At 39.0% G+C, this 22665-nt stretch overlaps 1 protein-coding gene across 3 annotated transcripts in view; it reads right to left on the bottom strand.

Moving 5' to 3' along the window:
* Positions 1–22665, bottom strand: part of specc1 (sperm antigen with calponin homology and coiled-coil domains 1) — an 87519-nt gene that overhangs the window by 45379 nt on the left and 19475 nt on the right. For 2 of the 3 annotated variants that reach the window (XM_011483765.3, XM_011483763.3), the window contains 2 exons: positions 22375–22559; positions 22119–22254 (listed from right to left, as the gene is read on the bottom strand). In XM_011483765.3, coding sequence (XP_011482067.1) covers positions 22119–22254; positions 22375–22530 — 292 coding nt within the window. In that variant the 5' untranslated portion in view covers positions 22531–22559. Of the gene's footprint in view, positions 1–12044; positions 12425–22118; positions 22255–22374; positions 22560–22665 lie in introns of those variants that run through there. The other variant, XM_011483766.2, reaches the window with a different exon arrangement.

Below are 22665 nucleotides of genomic sequence, written 5' to 3'. Positions count from 1 at the left end.
TGCATCTGTGGCAGGAAGTGCCAACATTGGCGCAATTTAACGCAGCTGTAGTTTTGTGCTGAAGATGCGAAGCCGTGTGTTGACTTTAAAAACGATGTCTAAAAATGACAATTGCAAAGAAAACGAAATGCATTTCTATAAAAAAACAAAAAACTCTGCTTTGAAATGATTAACATTTGCATGTGAAAAATAAAATCAAGGGATGCTTACAAAAGAGAAAGGTGGAACAAATAGTTTTTAATTTACACTTGATGAATCTACAACTACAAAGGTTTTTATGGGTCAAATAGTACTGCAGATAATTATGCCTGTAATTCACAGATAAAAAAAATGCATAAATAACAGAATAAGAACAGCAAAAACCTCTGAATTGTGGAAAATTTAATGGAAGGTGAAAAGCTAAATTGCTGCAGTGTTATAAATAGCTTTAATCTGCAAAATAAATGAGGCAGAAAAAGAAAATGTTTTCTATTTTTTTCTGTTTCTACAGGCTGCTATATAAAGTGGGTTATAGTGGTGCAGTTGGACTCATTTATCTTACAGTGACATACTGAGAGTGCAGGAGCAGTTATTTTCATCTGGATTATACTGAAACTGCACTCTGAAGGAAAAACAATGACTTGCTTAAAATCCCTAACAGCTTCTTCATCCTCATGAGTTCCAGTAAAAAGCTGTAACTTACACCAAGTTAGATATTTTCTCTCATGTATCAACGCAAGTCTTTTCTTTGAAAGGATCCACCAATCCAAATCATGGCAGTGCAGCTACTTCCTTGTGTTGTACCCAAACTATTCACACTTCAGCTACAAAGAAAGACAGAAAAACAAATTTCCCTACACCAGATAACTAACTTGCAAATGTTGAAACAGAAATACAGCAGGGCCAGCTCTCAGGTGCTTAAGTGTCGTTCACTGCTTTAAAGAGACTCCCTGCTTATGCCTTTGTCCCAACTACCCTTGCAGGTGGATATGGGCCGTCTGTGGGTAGAAAATGGGCAAACCTGTATAGGACACGGAGGTGGCCAACAGGAAATATCAAAGTCGCAAACCACTCGGTGACCCTGTAGGGTAAAAATGTTTATGCACAGGCTGTGAGTGACAGGTTGTAGTGAACACTCATACAACACGTAAGGGTAGGTAAAGGTGAAGAGGGTGAGACACCACGCAACGTCATACAGACCCCCCCCCCCCCCCCCAATCCTGTGCCTTGCGCAAGGGGCCATTAGTGCTGTTCAAGTGAAAGGAGTGTGCCCCCTTATGCATCCTTTGCACATCCCTTGGAAATGAGAAAATCAGAGTTTAGCTTGTGTATTTCTGTTCATCCTACAGGCATTTATTTGTCACCTGCACATCACATGCGTTCAGCATTTGCGCACAGTCAGTGTGCTAATGACTAAAGTGTGGCAGAAAGGGCACCGCACTACAGCATCACCCAAACGACATAACTTCCATTATCCTTACAAATATTTCACAATAAAACTTACCACACGCGCAACAATGGTACAATCCATTTTCATGATGTCCCTTAAAGTGGCTGCACAAACCTCAAGACACACCTTCCCTCCTTCTTAGATGCAGCTGCTCCTCTTTACGACCCTCTATGGGCCTGAACAACCCAAAAACCCACAGCATCCGTACAGGTCGACCCCCGTATGAGTGCATGTGACTTTAGCTGTTCTTGATGAATCTAGATTCTGTAAAGGGACATGCTCTATACCATGAAAATTATACTGAAAAGAGCAAAGACATTTGGACAGATTCTTAACAATGACTGAGTCTAAAGATCTGAGAAATAAAACAACCACTTCCTTGGGTCCTCAGAAGTTGAGTTTTATCTTCTACAAACACACGAATCACTGAGAGGAGGAGGACTCAAATAAAGTTTAAAACACTAAAATATAAATTGGAGGATGAGACTGTTGTCGCACTGAAGGTTCATTAAATATTTCAAAACGAAATAAAGATTAACTGGGTGTTTCCTAAATGAATTAGCCACATGTAACTGAAAGAACAACTTGAAAAAATAATGAGGTACTTCAGAATATGTCATCTGCCTGATCACAGTAATGCACAGTGCACACTTCTTTCTAGTTAATGAAGATAAGCTTTCAAATCACAGCGTGAGCTGTGTGGCTGGATTCAGTCCAACACCAGCCGATGTGTCAGCCTGCCAAAAGGTGACAGAGTGCATTGTGGGCAAAGTGCAGAGACTTCATTTTGCCTTAGCGGAGGGTAACGGGTGAGGAGTCGGGATGAATTAATGACTGCAGGTGGTCAAATGTCTTAAGTTGCAACTGTTTACCACTTTTCTCATTTCATTTTTAGGTTCCCTAAAATGTTTTGTGAAGCATTGCTGGAAATTACAACTGTCTGTATCTTGCTTTCCTGTTATCCAGGAGACAGAGCCTGAAAGACGCATTCCTGAAAGACATTCCTTTCTTCTTACAGCAAGGAGAGGAAGATACAGCTCAGGCTCCATGAATGCAATGGCTACTAAGCAGTAACTAGTTCACATGGTCAACACAAAAACCTTAAAGACGAAGATAAACATTTGAAAATGTCTAAAAATATTTCTGTCCTCATTTTGTCAAAAACCGTTATGATCCAGAGATGGATCAGAATGCTTTGTATTCAAGTTGAACATCTAACAACTTTATAAGTCACTGATAAATTTGTCTTAAATGTTGTCTGACAGCAGCGGTCCCTAACCATTAGGCCACGAACTAATACCAGTCACAGGGACATTTGGTACCGGGCCGCAGAGAAAGTTTTGTTTATCGGATTCTAAAGGTAGTATTATTTTGGAAAATGACTGGATCCTCCCCACCACATTTGACTCATTCTTGATGCATGTCAAGTCGCGCTCGGTCATGTCTTAAAAATCCATCCTCTACTTTCTTAAAGCAGCTGCTCTGACCGCTAAATTGAAACCCACAAGCCAGCTAATTTATATAAAAAAAAAAAGAAACAAAACATATTTGGAACGTTTCTTTTCGCAGAAAAAGAAATGCCTTCAAATTCAAAGAAAAAAGAAAGGTGCAAATAAGACAAAAACCAAATATGGTTTTATTGTGACAGTTGTTCCCACACACCATAATAAAAAATGCATACCATAATATTCAGCACTTTGTTGATACATACATAATGTTAGGAAATTTTATAGGGAAACTTTTATTAATGCATTAAGTAAGATTGAATAATAATTATTAGATAACTGTAAACTAATTAAATAAAGCATATACCGTCCCATGTACCGTCTCAGAAATGGGGCCAACATCAGTCACCTCCTCTACATGGATGACATCAAGCTATATGCTAAGAGCGTGCGAGACATTGACTCCCTGATCCACACCACCAGGATCTACAGTACTGACATTGGGATGTCATTCGGGCTCGAGAAATGCAGCCGGATGGTGACAAAGAGAGGGAGGGTAGTCCACACAGGAGGGGTCTCACTCCCAGAACAAACAATAGCAGACATTGAGGACAGTTACAAGTACCTTGGCGTTCCGCAGGCAAATGGCAACCTGGAGCAGGCAACAAGGAAAGCTGCAACAGCTAAATACCTCCAACGAGTAAGGCAATTCTTGAGAAGCCAGCTCTATGGCAAAAATTATACCCGGGCAATAAACAGCTACGCACTGCCAGTTATCAGATACCCTGCAGGAATAATAAGATGGCCAAAGGAAGAGGTACAGACCATGGATGTTAAAACAGGGAAGCTCCTCACCATGCATGGAGGGTTCCATCCCAAATCCAGCACCCTGAGACTGTATGCTAGCCGCAAGGATGGAGGCCGAGGACTAGTGAGCGTAGAAGCCACTATCCAGGATGAAACATCCAAGATGCATGAATACATCAAGCTCAAGAACCCAACCGCTTAGTGATGGTCTCAGGCAATGGAAAGCAGAGGATACTGTGCTGGAGGACAGATCCTCATGGGAGGACAAGCCCCCTGCATGGGATGTACCACCGGACCATAACTGAAGTGGCTGATATCAAGAAGTCCCACCAATGGCTAGAAAGGGCGGTCCTACAGGACAGCACTGAAGCACTCATCCTGGCAGCTCAGGAACAAGCCCTGAGCACCAGAGCAATAGAGGCTCAGATCTACCACACCAGACAAGACCCAAGGTGTAGGCTGTGCAAAGAGGCACCTGAAACAATCCAGCACATAACTGCAGGGTGTAAGATGCTGGCAGGGAAAGCATACATGGAGCGCCACAATCAAGTGGCTGGAATAATATACAGGAACATGTGTGGAGGATATGGACTGGAAACCCCTAGGTCAAAATGGGAAACACCTCCGAAGGTGGTAGAGAATGAGAGGGCAAAGATCCTGTGGGACTTCCAGATCCAGACTGACAGAATGGTAATGGCGAACCAACCAGACATTCTAGTGGTGGATAAAGAACAGAGGAAAGCCGTTGTGGTGGATGTGGCAGTGCCAAGCGATAGGAACATCAGGAAGAAGGAACATGAGAAACTGGAGAAATACCAGGGACTCAGAGAAGAACTAGAGAAAACATGGAAAGGGACAGTGGTGCCTGTGGTAATTGGAGCACTCGGGGCAGTAACCCCCAAGCTGGAGGAGTGGCTACAACAGATACCTGGAAAGACATCAGACCTCTCAGTCCAGAAAAGCGCAGTGCTAGGAACAGCTAAGATACTGCAGGACCCTCAAGCTCCCAGGCCTCTGGTAGAGGACCCGAGTTTGGAGGAGAAACCACCCGCGGAGGGTGAGAGAGGCGTAAAGTAAGTATATATATATACACATGTATTTTCACAAATGTAAAATGTCTGTGCCAAGAAAATGTAAATCTATTCTGCTCTACTTGCTCTACTTGAATGCCAAGAGAGGCATTCATCTACACAGGTCACCGGCCAAGCAATGAAAAAAAGGAGATCTCTTAATGCTCCAAATACACTGAACAATACTTTTACAAAAGACTCACTGAAGGAATAATGACTGGAGCTAGAATAAACATTTAAAAATGTAGAACTCATGCTGCTTTTGTAATTTGATTTCTGTAAATTAAAAACAGTTATAGGTAGATTAAAAAATAACCAGAGGGCACATTATATAAAGCAGCGAGGATAGAAACCCACTGTAACCTAAAGCTACCCCAATGCACGGAGACTGTCTCTGTTCTATTACAATTCAGACTACCGACCAAGAGAATAATCATAATGGTTTACCCAAGGAAATATTTCATCAAATCAGTTTGGTTAAAACAAATGTTTGCATTAATATATAATTTAAATAATTACCAAAAAACTGTTTTTAGGTTTTGCTGTGGGAAAAACAGCTACATTTTGCTTGTGTATGATGTTTTAAAAAAGATTATGATCCTTAATACTATTAAAAGTTTACCGGGTAATAAACCATAGTCTGATAAAGGTTTTCAGTAAACTATGTATTCTTTTTTTTTTTAAAGGAATTACTCTTCTTCTATAAATTGACCGAGTTTGGTATCGGCTGTAGGTCAATATTTTGGTGTGGTTTGTTTATTTAGTAAATCCTTCATCTTCAAAGTTTAAAAAGACAAATTAAATAATTCATTATCTTTTAATTTGGGACGTTTAGCCAGAAATAAATGGGTCAACTCTTACAGTAAAAAATGATATCAAATGTGTGTACATAATGCTTTTTCCAGCTTTTTCCCACCTGATTTTAGCGTCAAACAGCTTATTCATTTATTTTGGAGTTAAGGTACCCTGGGTTCAGTAATGTCCTATAACAGTTTAATTGTAGGGCCAATGCCAGCAAAAAATGTAGAAATCTAATCCGATTGATTCAAGCATTAAGGTATCTGTAGTATGATAGTGTGGGGCGTTCACCTTGTCTAAAAAATAAAGTCATGATAATGATCATGATTGAGCATTTACAGGGACACAAGTTGTACTAGGTTATTTCATACCAAATGGGATAACACAAATATGCGTCTTGTTATTGATGATGACAACAAAGCATGTGGGACCAGATAGGCAAATTAATTATGTCTATAATAGATAGAGATAGATGGCAGGAGTAGCACACTGTATATTGTTTTGTTTAGACTTTGCATTGGCTCATGAATCTCCTAACTGTCATGTCTAACTGAATTAATGGACTGTCATGTCTTAAACGCTTTCTTTCAGGGACAATATAAACAAATTCTCTTAATTTCAGATTTGAGAAAGTATCTGCATAAAGAGGGAAAATGTCTTCAACAAATCAGGGATAATGCCCTATCAGGTGTCCATTATCAGAAATTATTGGATGACGCGGAGGCATGAACTTTTCAACACAAAATGGAGGACGTTTGCTTTTGCTTGGTACAAAAGTTTCTGATAATGAACACCTGTTTGGGCATTATCCCGCTTAAACCATGGTCACTTATGAAATCAATTGTTAGTACTTTCAACATGTTATTTTTAAAATTTAAATTGTTTTTCACAAGAAGCTGACAATTTGCAACAATTATGCTAAACGTCATGAAAAGTGATACAAAGCATTGTTTCAGTGGTAGACGTTCACCTCTTACTGTTTGTTTTGGTCGAGATGATGTAGAAAAAGTTGGTTTTAAAGAAACAAAGTAGTTTTCTAGATTTCTTTTTTGCTAGAAATATGAACCATTAACTCTGATCATTTAGTTTTTATCAACCAACAGTTTATTTTAGTAATAATAATATTTGTATTCATTCTGTATGAAGCAGTAAGGTCAGCAAGACAGAAAGACAGATAAAGTTTTTAAAATTAAAGACAACATTGTGGTTGATGGTGACATTCGACAGAGATCCTGTCACATCCATCATAGAGACATTTGGAGGACAGAGTTCTTTTCTGGTATCAAGTCCACCCCCCTCCGCTGGCTTCATTCTTACTTTTCAAGCCGCACTCAGTTTAGCCAACTGAAATCCTTAAAACTTAACCCTCATTCATTCGCTCTGGTGTTCCGCAAGGTTCTGGTCCCCTCCTCTTTATGATCTACCTCCTACCCCTCTGCAATATTTTACGTAAATTCAAAATTGATTTTCATTGTTTTGCAGATGACACCCAGCTCTATCTGTCCGGTAAACCCAACTCTTCAATTTTCCTCCTTCCCCTCCTGGCTTTTGGAAATAAAAACCTGGTTCACCTTAAACTTCCTCAAACTCAAAAGCGATAAAAAATGAATTACTCCTTGTAGGTTCCAAATCCACCCTTTCCAGAGTTCCCAATTTAACGCTTTCCATTAATTCTTCTTCAGTTTTTCCTTCCCTCCCCTCAGGTAAAGAGTCTAGGTGTCATCCTTGACGGTACATTATCCTTTCAGTCTCACATCAGTAGCATTACTCTGTCTGCCTACTTTCATTTACGTAATATTAATCGTCTGCGCCCCTCCCTCGACGTCCACTCTGCTGCCATTTTAGTTGATAGTCTGGTCACTTCTCGCCTTGACTATTCCAATGCACTTCTCTTTAGGCTTCCCAATAAAACTTCAATTGGTAGAGAATTCAGCTGCCCGCATCATCACCAGAACTCCTTCCTTCCATCACATCACTCCCGTTCTCCAGCAGCTGCACTGGCATCCGGTCATTTTCAGGATTAAATTCAAACTTCTTCTCTACACGTTCAAAGCCTTCCACAACCTGGCTCCTTCTTATCTTTCTAATCTCAACACTCCCTCTGGCTCTCTCCGGTCTTCTTCTTCCCTTCAGCTTTCCGCGCCTTCAGCTGCTCAGCAACCCAACTCTGAAACTCTCTTCCCCCCTTGACCTCCGTGACATTGACTCCTTTTCAATTTTTAAATCCAGACTCAAAACCTGTTTAGATCTGCTTTTACAAATCACAATTTTTCTTAATCTGTTATCTGATTTTATTAAGATGTCAATTTATTTACTGTTTTTTATCATTAAGTTAAAGGGATTTTATTGTGTTTTACTTTTGAATTTGTACAGTGTCCTTGAGTGTTTTGAAAGGCGCTTTTAAATACAATGTATTATTATTATTATTATTATTATTATTATTATTATTATTATTATAAACTGTGGAAAAACGTTGTTCCGGTTGACAACTGGTGTTGAGGCCAGCGCAATAATACACAACATTTAGACTATTGGACTGGAACTGCTTTTTTAACTGTCCATTATCAGTTTTTAATGGACGTCCTACAGCCAATCAAAATCAAGTATTCACCCAGACCATGGTAAAATGAAGGATAAATTAAGTCATTTTTTCATGCTTTTTTTAACCTACCTTTTAACCATTTGATCGTACCCCACCATTCAAAATAAAAATAATCAAGCCTTTGCCAGGAAACTTCCTTACTACAATCAAATAATCTACTAAATACAAATGTCCATTTATCTTGGACATAATATTTCTATGTACACAAAAGCAAGATAACTTTAACCTTTACACAGAACAACGAGCTTTGAAGGTTCACAAAAAAGGAAGATTTTTAAAACTGGAAAGCTGAAATGTATCAGCTTTGATGTCCAGCCAAGACTCTATGAAACAAACATCACTGAAACAGCACTCCCCTCTCCACAACCACAAAGCACTCAGGAAAGGCCCTTGTATGAACTCCACCAACTGCCACGGAAAAAATGACTGGTAGAACTTCCTCAGAGTGCCCGGCTATCACTGACTGCACAGATTCTGCTCCGTGTTGATTTTCCATTCACATGTGGTATTAACATGACTCACTGATGTGTTACACAGTTAGAAATGAAATAGTAATGCTGACAGTGTTTAATATTTCCACTTTTACTGTAGAACAATTTAAATATAGTAAAATAAAATACTTACATATTTTTGGGAAAGGGGAAAGCAGACACTCAACAGCACCTGCTGGGTGCACCTGACAGGAGGGTTTATGCACACACAAGTGTATATTCTCTAGAATTTTACCTAAAAAATAAAGCCCAGCAAAGCAGAAAGTAACTCTGCCAATGTATAAATCAATAAATAATAAGCAAAACTATGGTTAGTCATGAAACCTTAGCCCACATGAGCAGAAACCTGAATTTGCAATATTTGCAAAACGTCACTGTAAATACTTTATTTAAAGCCCGCATTCAAACAGATATAACTGAGTTGTAGCACTGAAAAACTGAAGCACTTCTGTTGAATTGTATTTAACTAGAAACCCATCAAAATCATCGACATGCTGACCCTCAGGTTCTGCTCTTGGCTGCTGGTTTAAAGAACGCTTATGGAGACAGGAGTGCTTAAAAGAGGCTGTCAGTGTACTTTGCTTTCAATAATGACTAGCTTATTGCAGCAGACAGCTCACTCCTTAGCCTTCCACTACAAGCATAACACCATTTATCACATGTAAACGAGTTCATCTTGTTTTTACCTTCCAGCGCCAGAGCTGTTATTTCAGTTTCAAAAACAAGTCTGTCAGATCTCATCCGTCTGTTCGAGTGCTGATATTACAATCACAGGTGCTGTCAATTACTACATGCAGCTCTTGTTGCATAAAGAAATAATTTAAATAAAAGCAAAACAAACCACTTTTTAAAATCCGAAACTCAAAAATAACAGTCGCAGTAACAAAATAAAAGTTATCCAGTCCATAAATTGAGATAAATCAAGCATTTTTTTTTAAAATTATTTTATTTTTAAACTTGTCCTGTCCAACAGCTGGGCAAACAGATGAGAGCTGAAGGCCTCTTGTGTTGGACATATTTTACTTTAACAACAGGGGTTATGAATCTTATAACAAACCTGAGGTATATCTGAATAAACCCCCTTTGTAATCGAGGCCAAACTTTATTCATTTTAATCATATTTGAAAATCTCTTGTGTTGGACCGGACGGAAAAGGAAAGGAGGGAAGAAGAGAGAGGGATGTTAGAGAGGGGGGGATAAAAGGGCGGGGCCTATTCACTCAAACATACCTGTTGGCTCCAAAAATGTTCGCAAGTCAACATGTACACAATACAGATAATGTTCACACACGCATACCTACTCAAGCATTTATTTATAAAATTAACAAGATAAAACTTTTACCACCAGGAGTGTAACTTCATTATAAAATAAAAGCTTATTAGGGTTATGAAGTTTTCTATGAATGGAAGTTAAAGACCCACTCCAAAAGTAGTTGTGTTTTTGGTGGTTTTAACATGTTCTTGTAGCATTTTTCTCATGACAGAAGACGTATATATAGCGATAATTAAGATTAAAACTGCGATTCTGAGTATTTCTGTCAAATTGTGGTAAGCCTGGAGGAGATGAAAAATGCAGTTGAAAAACCAACTCATTTTCCTAGCTGTTTTGTTGCACTTCTAATGTTAGGTTGGGGTTATAAGTGGCTGTAAGCTAGCGGGAGAACGTGTAAACAAAGTGATCATGAGAAATAAGCACATGCCTGCCCACAACTCAAAGGTGAATTTCTGATGAACTTCCGCCACTCAGCATAAAACTATGACCAAGAACAGTGTTTTTCAACCGGTGTGCTGCGGCACAGTGGTGTGCCGTGAGAGATGGCGGGTGTACCGTGGGAAATTGTTCATTTTCACTGATTACATTTGTGATTAAAACAAAAGAAAAACTAATAAAACTTCATTGTGCTGAACCCAAACATGCATAAAGATGTGGTCTTTTTTGTGTAAAATTTATCAAGCATGTTGTGATCATATAACATTTAAAAAAAAAACTGTTTAGAAAGAACATATTACTGTTCTCATTTGGTTTTTGTAAGGTTACATAAAATTGCTTGTTAATAAACTGGAAGGAATACAACGACCTGGACAAATTTTCAACTCCTTTAGTTGAAATTTATTATTGAAAACTATCACAACTTTTAGGAAAAACAGCTGGAACTTCTGGCTTTTTCAGCCTTGATTATTACAAAAAATGCCCGCGCCATCTTGGAGAGACTGTACATCAATACAGACTATGGAGTCTCCTTTCATTTTAACATTTGTGAAGACTGGTGTGCTGCAGGATTTTTGTCAAGGAAAAAGTGTACCTTGGCTCAAAAAAGGGTGAAAACACTTTCCTAGAAAACAACAGTTTTGGGGATTTTAGCTTAAAATCGACATAATAATAGTTTAAAGGCCACTGGGAACGCTTGCAAATAGATCAAAATATGATTGAAGGGGGTCTTTAAATACTTTCTACTTTTTTAATTTTTTCCTATAAAACAAATTAAAAAGAGGCCAAAACAGTGTCTTCCATTATTCCTTACAACTATGTAAGTGATGCATATTTGCGTCATCTACATAATGCTGTGGATGCACACTGAGCCAAAACTGGAAGCTAATCTTGTTAAGCGTGCAACAGCTTGGAACCACTTCCTCCCATTCTGAGAGCACATCTTCCAGAAACACCACTGCTCTTAGAACGATGTAGCTGAAATGTATCTAAAAAACATCCAACGCAGTTAAAACAACATCCGTGCTCGCTGCTCTGTAAGAAAACGACTGTGGCTTGTGGGATTTCTGTTGAAAACTTTCAGTCTGAACAGAAAAATCAAAATCACAGAAACGATAAGATCAGGCAGCATGTTCAAGATTTAAATTATCTTAGAGAGAAAAAATATCAAAAGATTTATAAAAAGATGCTGAATAATAAGCATAAAGGTGAAAATGTTCATAAAAAATGTAAAGGTTATCGTAAATGCTGAGTGTGCTGAATAGGAAATATTAAAGTGTGAGATTAATGAGAGCGTCTCCTGTAGCAGGTTTCTTCACGTTCACTTTCAGGTAAATCCCACTCAGCACTTTCTCCCACCTGCCTGCTAAAATTGTGTGTAAATGTGCAGAGCTGTGAGGAAATAACACAAAACAAAAATAACAAAGAAAAAATAACCAATATTTAAACATACGTCTCTGCAAATTCATTACAGGAGGGCAGATTAGTAAGAATGAGTGCACCATCATACCTTCAGGGCAGATTTAGTCTTTTCTTTGTTCAAACTCATCTAGTCTGAGCATTAATCATGTCTTGTTAGTCAGGGATGAACTCAAACATGATACGATGGGAGATGAGCTTGTTTCTTCTAACAAGTAAAAAAGACCCACAGAGAAATGAGGCGAATTGAACCAAATCGTGATAAACAAACCAGACCTGACTCTGTTTCTTCCAGCCTTCCTGCCGTGTTCCCCATGTTTGTCCGCTTCCACACAACACCACACTAATCCAAGAATCCGTGACTGCGGGGGAGAGCCGTGTGTCAGAGCTCCTGTCTCTGCTCGGAGTATTCAATCACCACTGGTCATTCACATGAAGCCATGGAAGATGTCAAATTCCTTCCTCTCGGTCTTCGTGCCGCCTCGTTTACCACAGATTGTATCAGTGAGTGTGGGCGTGTAGGGTGGCACCCTTCTGGTCTCGCCAGGACGCGGCTGTGGATGCATGTGAAAGTGCGCCTGTCCTCCAGGATGGAGACCGTAAGTCATGCTGACAGGCAGCTGGCCGGCCAGCGCTGTGTGCACTTCATTACTGTTGTGATAAATGGAAGCCGCTCAGAGGAGGCGTGGCTTTCAGAGCCACACACACAGACACACACACACACAAGCACAAGAAGACTCCACCTTCCATTACCCTCACCAATGCCAGTTAAACAATAGTGGGATGATCCACCCCTCACAGCAAGCATTAGGGAGAGAGAGAGGAGGAGCTGGGGAAGACAGGACAGCCAGTGTCTGTGCTTTCAGCAGACTGAGATGACTCAACTTATGGCTCTAGTTTTCAATTAAACTTCCTGACTACCTCGACTTCTGCAACAAACAACAGGAAAAAAGGTCTTTGCACTTCAAAAAAATATTTTATTTCTGCCACCAACAAGAAGCAAACAGCAGCATGTTTGTGTGTGGCAGATCTGTTTTAAAACAGATGAGCTGCTTTAGTGGAAAGACAGAAAAATTGAATCTTGTCTTTGTCATTCAATATCCCTTTTTCCTCCCATCTATCCATCTTCAGATCCCGCGCAATCCCTTTTGGGTTTACAGGGTTGCTTGAGCCTATCCTTGCTACTGTTGCCCCAAGGCGGGGTACACCCTGAACAGGTCGCCTGTCTGTTACTGGACCACACACTCACATGCACACCTAATGACAATTTAGAATTACCGTTATCCGTTACCCTGTGATGCATGTTTTCGCGCTGTGGGAAGAAACCAAAATGGCTTAGAAAAACCCATACACACTGGGAGAACATGAAAACACCACACAGAAAGGTCCCCACCAGGATTTGAACCAGATAGAGTGTAAACCGTGCTGCATCCCTTTTAAAAAAAATTCATTGTTAAATGTGATAGCCTAAACCACATGGACATACATATTTAGGCAATCACTTGAAATTAACCACATCTTTATAAAACAGTAAACGATCACGAAAACTTCTTCAAAATAGTAGCCATCATGCTGACATTATACCGGTAGTTAAAAAATATGAGACAAAAAGGTCTATGCACTAATAAGAACAATAAAATACAAAAAATTCACGCTTCACGATGATCTCCTCTTGAAGAATCTGAATATGGCGCAAAAAATAAAAGACATATGGTTCTTGTGTGGTGTAACTAAAACACAAACAGTTCTATGAGATCTAGTGCTGGGTTCGCTGACATGGCTCCTTTCATCTCCTTTTCCCTTGACTTTAGTGGACTATCTTCTCTATATATTTTTCAAAACATGTTGCAGAATGGTGATTTTAAAGAGAGCTTCACAGCTGGAAGCAGACGCCTTTCTGCTCTTAAGAACAGTAGAACTTTCTCATGGATTTTTTATCTTCATAAAAAGCACTGGTGTCTTGAAAATTGGTTTGTGTGAACGTCCTGTAGGCCCCCGATTAATTAATCAATTGCAAGAACTACATTTTAAAACCAAAATAACACATTTTTGTTGTAAATCAGTTAAGAAAAACCTGTATACCTAAAAAAAAAGATTGAAAGATTTTGTAAATAACATTTCTTTCTTCCATTCAACTGTAACTAAATTGTTAAAAAAAGAGATCTGATATTTGAAACAGGGCAAACTTTTTTTCTGTTTATGACTGGGGTGTCCAAACTTTCTGTTACTGGTCCTGACTAAATCTGAGAGGGCCAGATTTGGTGAGGTGTAAATGTTTAAGGGCCGACCAATTGACCAGCACTCTTTGATACATTTTTATCACATTAAATTTTATGGCACTGTTCATTTATTCACATAGAAAACAAATACATCTAAATACATGTTTACCAAAATGACTGTGAATTTGTCAATTTTTCGCATTGTGTATTTCCAGTCAGCAGGTCTTGTCTAGTAGTTCCTCTTGATATTGAACTTATTGAAAACATATTCAAGACATATTATGCAGACACAGTTGTTTAGATTTCAGCAAAAAATAAGCCAGTTTCCACTTGTCCTGGACGCAGTGGCCCTCACTATCAACTCTTTAATTTATCAATTTCATTTTCTGAACCGTTTCCTTCAGCGTTTTACCCTTTCAGAAATGTCTTCTTGCTCTACTTGAAGTTGAACTTGGTTCTCCTCTGTAAACAAACATGCTTCTCCTCCACCTAAGAATGTTCTCTTCACTGCAGGAAGCTCTTTTTTTTGGAAGAAGTAGGAATACTTCAAAACCTGGGGAAACCGTTTCTCTCCTCTTGAATATCAGATTGAATTCTCCTGCTCCACTGATGCAAAAGCTTGTGGGAAAAGGAGGTCAGGTGTGTTATCAGAGTTAACACCAAATGTATACAATAATTCCAGTTTTAAAGGCTAATTTTTGATAAACTATATATGTGAATTCATTTCTGTAGACTCAATATTTTAACAGAGGAAGAGTTTGAACTGCACAAGCATGGACATGCCTTCACAATCTTACTGAGAGTCGATCTTTTTTGCTGTGGCTGAGTGCGTATGCAGAATCATGTGTCTCAGTGGACTGAAGCATGTTTGATTAATTTATCTGACAGTTATGGGGGAACACCATACCTCTCTTCTTCTGCCTCTCAAATTCTGACAACCAAAGGCAGACATGGTCCTCAGAGACAGCATGCTACTGCTGTCTGGGCTGTTCATTCAGTCTGATATTTGTAGGGTAACCTACATTTCCTTTTTTGCCAAAATTTCACAAAGATCAACCATAGACCATCTCCCTAATCTGACAACAGAACAGCACCATAAGTAAATAAACATAGTTACGATTTTCTTAAAAAATAAACATTAAAAAAGCTGTTTTGAAATATCATATTGAAGCATTTTTCATTGGGCCTTGGGAAGAAAAAAAAAAATCACAGAAGAGTTCAAATGTAGTCAAATGTGAGGGTGAAAGCGAATTCATTCCATACCCCTCTGGCTCCTCCCGATGTAAGGGCATTTGGAGCTGTAGTGGTGTCTGAACTTGTTCTTTTAAAGGGGGAGCCATAGCGACTTAGGGCTGGGTATCCCTCTGCCGGTTGGGTGTTCCACGTCGAGCTTGTGATGTGGAGGAGAAACACATTTCGTCACGTGGGTGTGCTCTGAAGCACAGAGGTTTACGACTAAATGTAAGTTATAACATTTTGTTTTCGTATGACTTTATAAAGTTATAAAACCAACGTTATTATGCATTTTCGCGTCTGCAGCTACTCGCTAAAATAGATGACAAGACGTCATCGAGTGGTAGTAACATCTGAATTTGAAGGCACTATTTTTTCATACGTCTCTGCTTGGAGGGATAAATGTAGGGGTAGGGAGAAGCCGAAGGGGTAGGGGAAAATTCGGATTTTGCTTAAATCATCAGCTTTGGCCCATTCATAATGGGCTGTTTGCACCAAGTTGGTTTTCAGATTTGTGAAATATGCAAGCTCTCTTGAATTTTGGTGCAAACAATCAAACTATAATTCACTTAAAGTTCCACTCTGATCAACTTTGGATCTAATTTAAAAGCGCTTCCTGTGGTCTTTTGATAAATGTCAAATTATCGAATTAATCGCAATCAATTAATTACAGACAAATTAGAGCGTTTTTTTTTAAAATCACGTTAATCTAATTTTTGATCTAATAACTATTGTTGTGTTCTGAAATAAAAAAACAAGGCATAAGGCTCATCGAGGAGTTCGTCATCATTAATTAATGGGGTAAGTAGAGGGCTAATCGCATGGGAGGGTAAACTGTGGAATAAAGTATGTTAACATGTTTTTGGAATTAAAACATTTGTGGTCAATATTTTTGGATTGCTCAGAAAAATCTTCCTTCTGTTTTATGTGTTAAATTAGAACCTCCCTGACCGGATGTTTTGTTCTTGTGTTTTAGTTTTTCTTGTTCGAAACTGAATTGAATTTGATCTTTTACTGCAACACAATGTTATGAATGTCAAAGAAAACATCTCAAATTGAGGCTTTTTACAGCAATTATTAGGCTAAAAACAATTTTGTTAAAAAATAGATTACTTAGATCATTTAATTTACAGGTCACAATTAATTAATCGCACACAAAAAATAGTCGCATGACAGCACCAATTACAATTACTGTGTCATTTTCAGTCAAAATCGAAAAACCTGTGTCGCTTTCCAAGACATTGTGTCTGCACGGCAGAAGGAGTTTTGAGTAGTGGGTGGAATTGTTGGATCAAACCTGCCCCCCCAATATCACCAATTTTTTCCACTTTTTTCCACTAGGTTACTGCCCCTCATACCCCCAGCCTAACATTTTAGCAGTGCAACAAAAATGACGAGTAATATTGGAGCTATCCAGCCGTTCAGTTTTGAGGCCAGATTCCAGTTCAGACAAGAAAAACAAAGACTCACATGGATCTAGTCGTGAATCTAGAATTGAGTAGAACACTGAGCTTGTGGCCTACACAGCATTTTTTTCTGTTTCACAAATACAATTTTTTTCTCTTAATTCACAATAATTTGAATAAAGAAATACTTAAAAATGCACTTTTAAGCCAAATTTTCTTCATAATTGTCTTCTAACCTAAAAAGATCCCACAGGAACATGTTAAAAACACAGAAAAAACAAATTTTTTGACTGGGTCTTTAAAAAATGAAAGTCTTGGTTCATTTGCAAATAAAATCTAAATCTAATCTAATGAATTTGAATGCACATGGAGTCTCTAGTAGAGCAAAGAGTGGAAGCAAACCAAAAGAATAAATGATGAGTGTGGTATGCATTTCGGGAGAAAAAAGCAGCCCATCAGCATAATTTCAATAAAATGCTAGTCTGAAAAAGGTTGGAAAAATGAGATTAAGAATGAAGACACTAATCAAAAGGAAGGATGACTCATTGCTTTTATTTTTTCCCCTATATGGTCATAGCTCCTTTCAGGCAACACAACCCTTAATATAATAAACCCTCACTGACATTTTTCTTTAACAGTATGGCCTGCTCTGATCTTTGGGTCACTTACAACTGTGCAGTGTAATATATCGCAAACAAAACCAAATGAAGGTGTGATAGGCAGCTTAGTCTGCTTTGAGGCTGTTCAATAATGCCCAAGCAGCAAAAACCTGTCTTGCATGCATGACAGAGACAAAAGTCACGTACTGTCTCACGGCCTAAATATAGGCCTCTTAGACTCACTTCAGGCGTGTCACTCAAGCCGAATTCCTGTCATATCCACCATTAGACAACTCTTGTGTGATTAGCCAAAAATAAAAGGGAGGGTAGTGATGTATGAATGGGACAGAGTAAACGAGTGACGGGTTCACGTGAATGACTGTTTTGATCCAACAGACAAAATATTCAGAAATAACTGGTTTATCCAACTAAGAAAAGAGTTTCTCATCTATTTTCCTCATTTTTTGGACAAAACACTTATACTTGTTCAATTTTAGTCATACTGAGAGCAGTGGCGCAAAAAGTGGGTATGCAGCATATATGTCGCATGGGGCGCCGGCCAAACCGAAGTTGTGAAAACTGAAAAAGTTTTTATCCTGTGACTGAAACAGCACTTCAGGTAGCAATAATTAAACTATTAAAGTCACAAAAACCTAGATGCTCATTCTGGTTTAAACTTCTGCTCACCACCTGTTCACTTATTTTGGGAAAACAAGTGCAAGCATACATGACAAGTCAGTCCCAACAGAGAAGAACGAGGAGAGAGGTTCAGATGATGATTATGATGATAGAGAGAAAGAGAGACGATCAGCTGATGATGAAGAGGGAGAAGAACAGAGAGGTGCAGAGGAGGGGGCTAGGGGAAGGCATTACTCAGAAGATTCTTCTAAATGGCCTTCAACACACAAATTTGGGGAATCGTTGAGGCAAAACATGGTTGAAAATGGCTCAAAAATGTTCTGCTGGGTCATATCCATTCAGATAAAAAGTAATGAGAATTATAGATTTAAACAATAAAAGTGTTGTGTGGATGTTTCGAAAGCCTTAGGAGGGGTGGATGGGACGTTTTGTTTATGTGCATTTATGTCTGTGTGTGTGTGTGTGTGTGTGTGTGTGTTTGTGTGTGAGGGGGGGGGGGGGGGTGTTAATGTGGCCCCATACCCCTATGAAATTAGGTAGTTGCGCCCCCTGACTGAGAGTGAAACATGCCACTCCTCTCACTACTTTTTTCTCTCTCTTTGGCATTTGCTCAACAAATGAGGAATCTTCCTTTTTTGCTTTAAACATAGTTTTCCTCTTTTTTTACTTTCATGTCTGCCAGTGTCACAGCTATGCTGCATTTTGGCACTGCTGCTTTTGTCCTACACGTTTGTTCACTTTGTCTGGGTTTCTTCCACTTTTGAAGAAAGTGTGGGAAGGATGTTTCTGACAGTTTTGCCCTGATGTGTTGCAGAGTGTTTTTCAGAATAAAAGCAGATAAACTGCAGTTCTGAGCACTTTCAGTGTTAAAAAAGCTTGTCTTTAACCTTAAAATTGCCATTTGTGGGAAGAGCTCCTCTCTGCTGTGATCTCATGTAAAATCAAGTGTTAAAAATGATTTTCCTCAATGCAGGCTGCTACTAATACACACTGTTTTTGAATATCACAATATTTACATGAAAGAAATGTGGAATAAAATGGAATAACCGAATAAATAACTAAACTCAGTGACTGACAGAAATGCTTAACTGGTTCAAAGCAAATGTGAATGAAGAACACACATTTATGCCTAGCTGTCTTCCCCATCGAGCTAGTTATTTATAGAAAAGGCAACTTTTTTGCACACATCCCCATCTCTTCTCCATATATGCTCCAGAGGGACTTCTTCCTGAGTAGGCTTTGCTGAATTATTGATGAAATGTTTTTAATAAGTCATCAGAAGGGAGTTAGGTTTGCCCACTGCATGGTGACAGCATGATGGAGTTGGAAAAGTGCCAAGTAGGACAGAAACGACCCTCCATTAGTAAAACTAACACGTTTAATTCAGGCTGACATGCTACAGGGGCTGACGAGGACGTGGTCAGAATGCGTATCAGTTCAAACTTTTTAGCTTGAACTATTAGTAGGTGCGCATCCCATCAGCCTGTGTGTACTAAATAAAAATAATTACATTTTTTAACTATATAGCTCAGTTTGGTTTGGACAGCTTTAGAACCTGCTTAAATAACGAGTAAAACAAATTTTACAATCCCTTTTTTTATTGTTTGTTGTTATTGTAATTGACCCTTTAATTTTTAGCAATCTTTGCTTTTGTTTTAAGCCTCTACAAACCTAATAATTTATACTCTAAGTTTTTGATTTAATCAAATACATTTTATGTACATGTGTGTGTGTGCAATTTAATCACTTTACAGAGATAAAGAGATACTTAACCGAGTTGTATTCCAAAATACAAAGATGATCATTTTAATTCTTTCCATTTGCGTTTATTAAAGTAAATATTTTACGGTATTCCCCCTGTGTTCGCGGAGGTTAGGGACCAGAGACACCAACAAATACAAAGAATCTGGTAATACAGAGAACAACCCAAACCCACCCCACCCACCCCATGGCCAAAGAATGTCCGATCCTTCCTCATCAAAAACCCTTTTGAAACATTTTTGATGCTTTGTGAAAGATTTATTATAGAACGCAGGAATATTATTTAACATAAAGAGTTTCTTTTTTATTCAGAGCAATACTGTAGCGTACTTAATAACGCACATTAGGAGTGTCTCACTGTTTCTCTGCGTCTTAAAACCAGGAGCTCGTGCTTCCTCCTTAATCAGTTAAGTGCCGGAGGTCCTGCAGTGCAATTTGAGCGTCGGCATGGCGCGTCAGTCCGGCAGCAGCGTGTTTTGAGTTCCGCTTCATCCAGAGGAGGCCGTTTTCATCCACCATTCATTAATTTGGATGATAATTATTCCCCGCGATTATCTTCCTCAGCATTTCAGGATATTTTCCATCCATTTCTGAGTCAGCTGATCCCATTTCTTCATGCAGGGGCACAAACGTCGGTTATAGTGATATAGAGTTATATACTCGCTGTTAAATATTCTTTTGCAGCCGGCATTGAAGCAGAAGAGCCGGCGTGCTCTTTATCTCCGCTCCTCTCCCTCGGATGCAAAAGGCTCATACAAGTGTCTTGAGTTGTCCGAGTTTTTGTGATGAACCTGAGTAGTCACGTGACTGACAAAAATATCTGCAAATACGTGAAACCGCGAATATTGACACACGAGTAAGTGGGGGAACACTGAACGTTTTGCCCTTCAACATGAATCAATCCAAACTCTAGTTTTAATAGGCTGCATTTCAGAAGGTCCAAAATGCTACAAAACATTCCTCCAATCCATGTTCAAATTTCATCCTTGCCCATGTGTAGATATTCAGGACCCTAAAAGTCAGAATTCAAAACAATTATTTAACGGAGGAAGAGGATTGCCAAAGCTTACACACGTGGCTAAGCATTGCTGCCTTTTCAGATGTCAGTGTTGGTTTTTTACACGCCAGTAAGTGTGCTTCTTCCGACCCGTTTGACTTATCCACCCACTGTCAGACTCGATATGTCTATTTGTGCACTGGTGTCTTGCAGACGGCAGAGTAACCCATCTGCTCTGTGGGGAGACTGATGGAGCAACAAGCAGCAATTCTTTAAGGAAAAAACCTGAGCATGTTGGTTTTTACCCTAACAACAATGTTTGAAGGTATTTATTGTTGGAAACAGAAAACATTCAATTCAAGCCTCAAAGCCTATTTTATGCATGAATACACAACAACATACAATAAAAAGTAAAAATTGTACAAATTTCAGAAAACCATTTATTTGACACCTTAAATTTGGTAATTTACCCAATTGCAAAATTAGGCTTAAAATAGTATATTTAGCAGGAAACAGTCAGAACAGTAAGTGATCAAATCTACATTGTAGTTTAATACAGCTAAAATAGAGAAATGCTAATCTGAATTTTACTAGCTATAAAAGAGTCTAAAGGCCCTCTTTCCTGTGATTTGTAAGATTCTTTTGTAATGAAATATTCAATCACTACATCTGTATTTGAGGCCTCTGACAAGCCGAGAATAACATTTATATAGGCTACAATGTGCATAAACACAGCAATGCGTCAAGCTACGATTTAATATGAAACAGACTTCATTTTTAACCTTTAGTCAACATCAGTTCATGCAGAAAACTTTCAAACTCATAATGGTGACATAAATTCTCAATATGAATAAAATTCGGGTTAATTTCACTTAAATTCTTACTATTAATTAAGAAAAGAAGAGAGCGTTTATTTCATGTGTTCATTAAAGTCCCATTAGCTGTCGCACAGCTGGGTGTCTGAAATTTGCTGTCTGCATTGGACCCTGGGGATCAGTGAGCTGTAGACACAGCTCCGCTTGAAAACCATTTGGTATTTCCATTTCTAGAGTCTTTGATATGACTCGACTGTGGATTTGAATTCACGACCTTTCAGTCTCAGGATGGACACTCGACCGGAAGGCTACGCCGTTACCGTGTACCGTCAAATCGAAATCCCTCACACAGACACGCAAAATGAAAATGCAGACTTTGTCATTTAAGGGTTTGAAATTATAATGTCCATTTTTGATCAAAACTTTAAAAATCTTTGTGTCTAACCATGTCCTTTTGAAAAATAGGAAGAAAAAAACTGGAAAAAAAGAGAGAGAAAAACCCCCCAATAATCTTCCCTTCAAGTTGCTACATGTCAGCAGCATCTTAGAACAGGAGTGGGGAAACTTTTACAGAGCCCTGGAGCCACCTGGTGGCTGCTTGTATTTAATTCAAGTCCAGAGTTAGAAAAACAATCAAACAAAATAAACAGTAGATGCTTGTCAAAGCTTAAGTTCTCTTACTTGAAACACTGCGGGGGCGGGCCTCTGCCAGATCAGAGATGGCTCCTGAGGTCACAGTCTTCTTCAGTCGGGATCCTGAGGCAGCAGCTCCCTGTGCCGGCTTTGCTAAGGCATCATCACTGCTGGCTCTTTTCAGCTACAAAAACACGCGTTGGTCAGCTAAATATTTAGGTGTAGTGTCTGGATAATAATGTTGAGGAGTTGCTTCACCACCATTCATTTGAAAAGCTGAGACTGACGAGTGCTTGCAGCTCACCTTGCTGTTGCGTTGATCGGAGGCGGACATGCTGGAGAATCTGGAGGTCTTCGTGGCTGTAGAGGTGGAGGATGGAGAGGCCAGAGAGGTGTGCCTTACTCGCTCCTGGGTTCCTGGCTTGGGCAGCCCCGCTTTAGTACCACCCGCTTTGAGCATTTCTGCGCTGTCAGGAAATTCTTCATACACTAAGAACAACAGAAGAAAGAAGGAATCGTTTTATTCAAAAATATTCATCCGTCCATCTTCCAAACTGACGAAATCCCTTTTCTGGTTCACAGGTTGCTGGAGCTA

This window comes from Oryzias latipes, chromosome 14 (assembly GCF_002234675.1).
Source record: "Oryzias latipes chromosome 14, ASM223467v1".
Taxonomy (NCBI): domain Eukaryota; kingdom Metazoa; phylum Chordata; class Actinopteri; order Beloniformes; family Adrianichthyidae; genus Oryzias; species Oryzias latipes.
Note: the sequence above shows the minus strand (reverse complement) of the source record. Positions and strands in the feature narration are given on the sequence as shown.